The sequence below is a fragment of the Hemiscyllium ocellatum genome, chromosome 13 (genome assembly GCF_020745735.1).
Source record: "Hemiscyllium ocellatum isolate sHemOce1 chromosome 13, sHemOce1.pat.X.cur, whole genome shotgun sequence".
NCBI lineage: Eukaryota > Metazoa > Chordata > Chondrichthyes > Orectolobiformes > Hemiscylliidae > Hemiscyllium > Hemiscyllium ocellatum.
This window is the reverse complement of record NC_083413.1, coordinates 19,290,608-19,300,218: the sequence shown is the minus strand read 5'-3', so window position 1 is coordinate 19,300,218 and position 9,611 is coordinate 19,290,608. Positions and strand designations below refer to the sequence as shown.

General features: G+C 38.5%; 1 protein-coding gene across 1 annotated transcript; it reads right to left on the bottom strand.

Moving 5' to 3' along the window:
• Nucleotides 1-584: 584 nt before the first annotated feature.
• On the bottom strand, nucleotides 585-9,305 carry LOC132821691 (extracellular calcium-sensing receptor-like). The gene is made up of 6 exons (XM_060834398.1): nucleotides 9,184-9,305; nucleotides 8,311-8,602; nucleotides 3,935-4,768; nucleotides 3,334-3,561; nucleotides 1,623-1,746; nucleotides 585-1,516 (listed from the first exon to the last, which is right to left on the bottom strand). Exons 1-6 carry the CDS (start codon nucleotides 9,252-9,254, stop codon nucleotides 585-587), a joined length of 2,481 nt encoding a protein of 826 aa, XP_060690381.1. The 5' UTR covers nucleotides 9,255-9,305.
• Nucleotides 9,306-9,611: the final 306 nt, after the last annotated feature.

Below are 9,611 nucleotides of genomic sequence, written 5' to 3'. Positions count from 1 at the left end.
GATGGCAGATTTATTAAAGTGCTTTGTGAAAATGATATGAGCAATCCATTTGGACATTTGAATAGACCAAGTTTCAGAACTGAACTTTTATTCTTAGTTAAAGCAAGGTCCAAATGGAATCTCCATGCAATAAAGAAATTCAAGTCACGATGAGGAAACAAAAAGTAACTTTGATCCATCTTTCAATAAATTTAGGTTACACACCATTCAATTCTGATCACAAGAGGAACCTCTATTATTCAAATGACATGGCTGGGGAGTACATTGTTTGGATAATTGAATGATGAATTATCGAATGCCGGATAAAACAGTTTAGCAAAGCAATGGGATCTTGCGATATTGTTTGGAAAATCCAAAGTTTAGACAATTGAATGCTTGATAATCGAGGTTCCTCTGCCATGAGGTTACATGTAAATGAAATGCTGGGCAGATGTGTAAAACAGTCAAAATTATCAGCCAAACTTCAAAACTGCACATACTACAGGTCATTGCAGCTTTGATCGATTGTGTAAAATGACTGCTGGTACAATATTGCTATTCACTATTATTATGGCAAAGTAATTATCTACTAAAATATCTGCATCTCATTTTTGAACATTTTCAAAGCTGTTTTTGGAAGCCACTGAACCCATCATGTTCCTCTTTGTATTGTTTTCTTTCTTCAACAGAATAATATAACATTTTGGAGTAAAAATACAAATAAGAAGACCAAAGCTGGAAGCCAAAATAGCAAATACTTCAACTGCCACAGCATATTTCCCTGGTGAACCTATGTACGCTGGAATGAAAGTTATCCAAACTGCGCAAAAGATAAGCACGCTAAATGTTATGTGTTTCGCTTCATTGAAGTTATCTGGAAGTTGTCGAGCCAGAAAAGCTACTACAAAACACACACAGGATAGAAATCCAATATAACAGAGTACACTGTAAAAGGCTACTGAAGATCCTACATTGCATTCAAACACAATTATCTCATGAGAGTGACTAGTATTTTTCAATGGATAAGGTGGAAATGCAATTAACCAGGCAGTACATATTACACATTGTACCAGTGTGAGGATGTAAACCATCAGCCGTTGTTGTCTTGGTCCAAACCACTGCATCATATTATTGCTGGGAAATGTTGCTTTGAACGCCATTACCACGACAATTGTTTTACTCAATACACAAGAAATGCAAAGAACAAAACTAATACCAAACGCTACGTGGCAGAGCATACATGACCAAACTGAAGGTTCCCCAATGAATGTAACTGAAGACAGAAAACAAAGTGTCAGGGCGAAAAGAAGAAGAAAGCTTAACTCAGAATTATTAGCTTTAACAATCGGAGTGTGTCTGTAGATGTAGAATATTGCGAATACACCAACAGTGGTGCAGGCTCCAATAAAGGCCAGCGTCACCAAAATGATTCCCATTGTCTCGAAAAAGGAAAGAAACACAATTTCTTTTGGAATGCACTGATCCCTTCTTTCATTAGATTTGAATTCCAATGGACATTTTATACATTGAGTGGAATCTAAGAAGCAACACAAGACTTTGTCATTACACGAGGAATCTTAAAACCTGAGCAATGAAGGCATCTAGTTTATGAAACAATACCTTTGGCAATGGTGTATCCTTACCAGTTGTGTTACTAATTTCACCTTGTGCACATTGTATGCAATCAAAACAGCAAATGGGTTGTCCTTTTCTTCTTGCTTTTCTTGTTCCTTGATGGCAGCTTTCAGAACAAACAGCTTTAGGTACCTCATTAGGAATATGAATACAATGATGAAGAAATGTTAGTAATTCCATGTGGCAAATGTACAACATTCACTCTGGTAACATAAAAAGACCTATTTCTGTTACGTTTGTTCGGACTGTTATTTTCGAAATACTATCAGAGTTTGTGACCTCATCAATTCCCTGTGAAGTGCTTGGAATAGGTTTGCAGTTGCAGAGCCAGGATACTTTCAATGAATTCAAATTCTTGTTTTGACATCCTGGATGTATTCTGGGAGTTTTCATTTTATTGAAGAAGGAAATAGGGAAAACAACTACAAAAAAATCAAAATCAATTTGCAGTAATATTATTTAATGGCTAAACTGAAAATCAGATTCAGAGATAAAAATGTTTTCTTCATTCATTCTTGCGATGTGGTTGTTGTTGACTAGCCCAACATTTATTGTCCATCTCTAATTGGCTTTGACCTGCCTTTCTGAAATGTTGAAATTCATTTGCTATCGATATTGTGGCCATATTGTCAGAAAGGGGAAACTGAGATATATTTCAAAGTCAGGATTGTAACTGGTTGCCAGAGGGTATTGCAGGTGATGGTGACACGTGGATTTGTTGCCAATGTTCTTCTACTTGGAAATGAACATGAATTTGAAAGGGGCTTCCCAAACAGCATTGTTGAATTTCTGTAGTGTTTCTTGTTGGTGTTGCTTCTGAGCATCTGTGGTAGAGGAAGTGAATATTTTAGATTTGGTGCAAAGCAAGTGGGCTGCTTTTTCCTGTATAGCTTCAGTGTTAATATAACTACACTCATCAAGGCAAGTGGGATGATTTGATCACAGTCCTGACCTGTGTCCTGTACGTGGTGGTTATGTTTGGAGACTCGAGGTGAGTTACCTATTGCGGCTTTCCTAGCATCTAGTATCCTCTTGAAACTACAACATTATATGATGAGTCCCACTCACCTTCTTGTAAATGGTATCCCCTAAGATGTTGACGGTGTCGGATTCAGTGATGCTGATGAGATTGAATAGCAAGGGGAGATGAGTAGATCCTCTCCTGTTGGAAATGGTCATTGCTTGGCATTATTGCAGCAGAAATGTGTTTATGGTCAATACGAATATGAACCACCATGTTCCTTGTCACACAATTAATGTATCCATTGCTCCCTCAGATTTCTTGTAAACCTATGCAACCACTTTTCAGTATGTTTAGACGTTATGTCTTTGCTCCTGCATTCATTCATTTATGCAATGTATTTTAAGACGCAGGTACATTGATAACTCATTCTGCATCTCCACATTTTTCTTCCACATTTTTAATTACATCAGTTATGTGCAAAGAAATTCTGCTGCTGAAAGTGGGAGGAAATAAAATATCTCTGACCTTATAATCTGAGTTGATCAAATTAAACAATTTTCAAATTGGTGAGCAGATATTTTCTGTTTAAAAGTGCTTGATAAGGTTCAATTTATGCCATGTTGGGAAATGGGCAGTAGTGAGCACTGTGCTTATTTGATACAACAACCATCAGTTTGCTTTTCCGTTTCAGAGAACGGAAATTTAAATTAAAAATAAGGCATTTTAGAAAAGACATGGTTCCCCACAAATCTTACCAACTTCTGACCACCACTCCAAACAATCGCCCCTTCTGTTATTGAAAATTCTTCTCCAGAACGAGCTGATGCATCATAGACCCCAACATTTACAATGTCGATGTTACCGAGGGCATTTGGTTGCCAGTTTACAATATCATATGTTGCGACAGGGTCTCCATTTTCATCAAAATAAACTTTTTCTCCGATCCTGGTTATGAAATTCACTGTTCTCATATAATATAGCAACTTTAAACAAAAAATACAAAATGAGAACTTATTTACATTAATTGCAAATTTTCAACCATAGATTTGACCACATTCGATAGACAGCCTTTCCCCGGGATACGAATGCCCGGGTTACAAACTTCTGACTTACGATCGCCTTTACTTGTGAACCGACCTCTGTAAAGTCTATTATTTTACCAACATCAAGGTCATCTTTTTACCACCCAACACCACATTACTTCTTCAGCCAATGGATCAGAAAATCATAACCTCCTTTAAGTCTTTCTATTTATGCCAGACCTTCTCACAAGCAGTCTGGGCTACTCAAGATGCATTCACATATACTTACCTTATTTATAAATGCTGAGATCAAACTATGTAAAATGTTCCTCACCTGCCATGGTTGAAAATTTGAAATATTTGCACAACTCCCATTGGAGAAAGGCCCTGACCCAGTTTTACATGACGCCATATTGTGAAGTGCATGAGCTATCGCATAAGTGGCTTTGTACACGTTGTAAGTGACTCTGTATTGCAAGACATCAGTAAATTCATTTTGGATATTTTGTAAATTTTCTCTTCCTGTGCATTTCTTCAGCCCCAATTCGGTTTTTGGGGAATCTGTTTTGTTTCCATCGGTTAGAGTACAGCCAAAACAACTTTCCCAAAACCTTTTCACCAAAAGGTTCTCTGGATACAAGGATGGATGAACTTTCATGAGGAAGTCTCTCAACCCTGGTATATTGACTTTGCGAATTGCAACTCCAATTGTACCAGTAGCAATCTTTTTAGTTTCCTTCTGTGGAAGAATCAATGCGGAAACCCATGATTCGCTTCCAATCCATTGTATGCCGCTGACATTTTGTCTAATCATTTCTTTCAGTAGTACACGCATGTTTGATTGTCCCACAAACGCGACGATAACTTTTGCAGAAGAGGTTTTTATGGTGTCAATTGTTTTCAGTAACTTCTCTCGAGCACGTGTTATATGAAACGACTCGGAAAAGGCTATGCAAACTCCTAACTGTTGGGCTGCCTCTTCAAATGCTTGCATTCCAAAGTTTCCATAGTTATTGTCGCTCTTAATGGTCCCAATCCAGGTCCATCCAAAATGTTTCACCAGCTGGGCTAATGCTCTAGCCTGATAGTAATCACTTGGTATTGTTCGAAAAAATGATGGATATTCCTTTCTGTTGCTCAGGCACGCACAGGTAGAAAAGTAACTAACCTGCCACAAATAAAGCAAAACAAAAATTGCATTTTGATAATAATTTGTGGTTGTTCATGATATCAAACATATCAGTGGAGAAATGCAAATATTTCAGCTTGTATAGTGCTTCCAGGAGTGGCCCTTTGCTAAACAGAGAATTTATAACTTATTTAATAATTTCAAACCATCCCATTCAAATATTCACTCCCAAGATTCAATCCAAGCATTGCTTTTTCTTTTCCTAGCTGCAACCATGTATAATGTTCAATCCTCAGAATTTAACATGAAGGACGTCTATGAACACACTCTCTCTCTCTTTGTATATATACATGGGTGACCTGGGGCGATTTCTAACTTTGATAATATACAGAGGGTCCACTATTGATCTTGTGTTTTGTGCCTTCACATTGAAGTTCAATGGAGGAAAAAGAAAAGCAAGGTGTAGGATATGTGAGTAATTTTACATGACCTGTTTACACCATTGCCCAAACTTAAAATTACTCTTCAGCTTACCCCCTATTATCTTTAGCAACATTTTAAACATTATCGGTTTTTAATTCAAGTTTGTGAGGTAGAATTTTGAAGAATTTCAACCAGCTTTTGGCAGCAAGTTAAGCTCACTGTCTCTCAGGCATGATTACACTTACTGCAGTAAGCTGGTTTAATTTAGAATTATATCAACTGCTAACATAATGTTTGTGTTGTATCGTATAGCATTCTATTTATGCTGTGGTTTGCTAATGGGTAGACTTCGTAGTCCTTACACTAATAGGCTATGTTGCTTCCCTTTCAATGTGACAAATCCTTAATTTCAAAAGTTCAAGGAACAGCATTCTGGCTGATCACTTTGCCTCTTGACCTTTACATTAGAACTAATAGCAGAGGAGTATTTAACGAATTGTAAGTGTTTTTTTTTCTCAGTTTTGCCTCTTGTAGAATGCTTTTCTGCTCTTAACAAACAAAACGTTGTCTTATGCAGTGGAGCATCCCGATGCAGAATTCAATGTGACATTAGCTTATTTTTGAAGCTGCAATTTCTCTCTTGACAGATGTACTTGACCTAGGTAAAAACAATGACTGCAGATGCTGGAAACCAGATTCTGGATTAGTGGTGCTGGAAGAGCACAGCACAACTGCAACTGCTGTGCCCGTCCAGCACCACTAATTAGAAGATGTACTTGACATGCCCAGTATTGCAAGTGCTATCTGTTTTTGTTTTAAATCGTGCAACAAAATTGAAAGCACACTTTTAAATAAAAACCTCTGACCACAGGGTTCATTTCGCTAATGAGCTGTTCCCAATAAATGGATGAAGGTTTCAGTTAAGTAGTAAGGTGGACAAATGTGGTAACACACAAAGTTTTGAAAAGCAAATGACTTTATACTTAAGGTAAAAGCTGAACTGATCACTCATAAATTGAGTTACCATGGTTCGTGATGAGAACACACCAAAGTATTGAGAAACAGATGCGTTAAAGAAAAATGGTGTCGGGTTCTTGTGGCGTTGTGATAACGTCCAGACCTGTGGACCAAATATTACTTCAGCTTGCTTATTGGGTGCAATAGCATCATGAAACAGGTTGGTTAAAAATTAAGCAATGCTCCGATAAAGTAGTTAGTTTAAGTTTTTAGGATGTGATTCATTTACCACTTGTTGAATCTCTTCATCTGAGCAAAGGATTCACTTTGGGAAGAATAACAGGAAGGCAGAATACTGGGTCAAGGGAAAGATTCTTGGTAGTGTGGATGTGCATATACATAGACCCTTGAAAGTTGCCACCCAGGTTGATAGTGCTGTTAAGTAGGCATATGGTGTGTTAGGTTTTATTAGTAGACGGATTGAGTTCTGGAGCCGTAATGTCATGCTGCAACTATACAAAATGTTAGTGCTGCTGCACTTGGAATATTGTGTACAGTTCTGATTGCCCCATTACAGGAAAGATGTGGAAGCATTGGAAAAGGTGCAGTGGAGATTTACCAGGACGCTGCCTGGTCTGGAGCAAAGGTCTTATAAGGAAAGGCTGAGAAACTTGGGTATGTTTTCATTGGAAAGAAGAAGGTTAAGAGGGGATTTGATAGAGACATACAAGATGATCAGAGGATTAGATAGGGTAGATAGTGAAAGTCGTTTTCCTAGGATGATGACATCAGCTTGCAGGAGGGGGCATAACTATGAATTGAGGGGTGATAGATTTAAGACAGGTTCTTTACTCAGAGAGGTAAGGGCGTGGAATGCCTGCCTGCCAATGCAGTTAACTCAGCCACGTTGGGGAGATTTAAACAATCCTTGGTTAGGACATGGATGATGAGTTTAGATTACTTACAGTGTGGAAATAGGCCCTTCGGCCCAACAAGTCCACACTGACCCGCCTAAGCGGAACCCACCCATGCATTTACCCCTTCACCTAACACTACAGGCAATTTAGCATGGCCAATTCACCTGACCTGTACATCTTTGGACTGTGAGAGGGAGAGTGTGCAAACTTCACACAGCCAGTCGCCTGAAGCGGGGAATCGAACCTGGGTGATTCTAGTGCTGTGAGGCAGCAGAGCTAACCACTGTGCCACTGTGCACAGCTAACAGGTTGGCGCAACATCGAGGGCCAAAGGGCCTGTTCTGCGCTGTACTGTTCTATGTTCTATGTAGAGTGAAGGTGCAATGTACAAATATCATCAGCATATCACTATTGCCACCAGTGGTCAATAAATTCCAGTAATACATTTCGAATATAAAGATACCCTAGTCATGGTAAGCATTAAGCTATGCTTGCAGCAAAACAAACGTTCCGGTCTAGTTCACTGATATCTGTCCTGCATGTGATTTCATATGCTGTTCTCAAGAAAGGTCACTGGACTGAAACATTAACGTTGATTTCTCGCCACAGATGTTGCCAGACCTGCTGAGATTTTTCAGCAATTTCTGTTTTTGGTCCAAGTAATATAATTTCACTGTAAATCGGTCTTGCAGATGTAGCTGCTATTAGTTATAATTCAGTGATAACACCACTAAATTGGAGGTTAATGAATATATGTTTTAATGCAGAGCCTTGAGCATAACATCTTAACTGACATACAGAGATCTGACAATGTCTTCAATTTCAAATAAGCCATTCACTTCAATGATAACCTGGGACTGGAAACAAATGTTGACTTTGCCAGTACAACCCGCATCTCAGGAATGAATAAAAAATGACCTAAAATTGCCAATTGTTAGAACCATTCTTGAATGTTTGCTTTCTCATAGGTTAGTTCTGTACATTACCAAGTTTTTGAAATGAGACTTTCGAAGCACTATCTTAGATGAAGAGGAATAATAGCTTTGTTATAAAGCTCTAGGTATTCCGAGCCAAAGAGCAATCAACAGTCATTGTACTGGACAGTCTCACCATTCTGAATGAACATTCTAAAGGCGATGTAACTGCAGACCTTGGTCTCCTTTGGATGAACAAATTCCAAATTTTGCACTGACAATAGATTAAATGACCCATATAACATCATACTCACTGTTGGTCTTAATGTATTCACATTGCATAACCGAGTTAGTGAACACCATCTCTTACCATAGGGATTCTGAAGATACCCATGGAAGGTGCTATTGCTAAAGACCTCGTGGATCCAGAATCAGCGACAATCGCAGAAACAGTGGAAGAGTTTTTACAATTAACAGAGGGCGTGTTTGCCTCGGGTTTGTTCAGAAACGCCATAGCTGCTTTCAGTGATAACTGAGTCAACTGGCAAGAATCGTATAGCTGGTATCCCAGCGTGACACCAGGAAGTAGAGCTGTATCGTTATTTATTTCCTCAATTGCAAAAATCATCGCCAGTGCAAAACGGAAAGGTCTGAATTGAAAGCTGCAGAGAAGGTGAAAAAACAACATTTAAAAAATACACAAAAAACAACAACAGCAGTTATTTCTGAGGGAACCACCTTGTAGCTGCTATTAGTTATAATTCAGTGATAACACCACTAAATTGGAGGTTAATGAATATATGTTTTAATGCAGAGCCTTGAGCATAACATCTTAACTGACATACAGAGATCTGACAATGTCTTCAATTTCAAATAAGTCATTCAGCGGATCCGCCACCTTCCTTCTCAGGTCCAATAGAAGTATTTCAAAGAAGTAAAGGAGACCTCTCACAATGTCTTAGCCCACACTTAGCCTTGTTTTCAAAATTCTAAATGTGAGTTTTGAGCTTTGAACACAAGACCAATTGTGGGAGCTTGCGGGGCATACTTTGCTGTATTACCATGTGGCAACCTGGAATAAATTGCAACAGCACCTGTTTGATTATGAAGCAATTTGGGACAATGCTGCAAACGTAAAGCAAACCAAATATTTTATCTTAAATTCACAAATTCATTCAGGAAGTAGTCATACAAACCCGTGAAGCAGCATGAGGGTAGATATTTTCCAATTTATTGAACCGACCTGATGCATTTTGCTGGCTCCGGATGATTGCTGAACATGAATTGCCGATGCTCAACGTGGTAAGAATGCATCGCAAAAATTCCACCTAATATGACATCTCCATCCTTCGATAGACCCAGTAAATCAGACCTACCCCAACGTTTGCAAGTCTGCTCATTACTGGTCGATACCAAGGCAAGAACAGAATTCATCACTAAAAGGACCGAATAATGCATCTTTGGCAGGGCAAATATTTGTCCTCGGTTTACAGTAGGATAACTGATTTAATATAAGCTCTAGCTATTTCATTAAACACGCCATAATGAGCACCAAATTGAATTCAATCTCTAATGACCATCAAAAAAATTACTTGGCTGGTCCCTGACGAAAACACAGCACCACTTTAATCAACATGAGATCATGCAGAAAATAATTGAAAATGCAGTCAC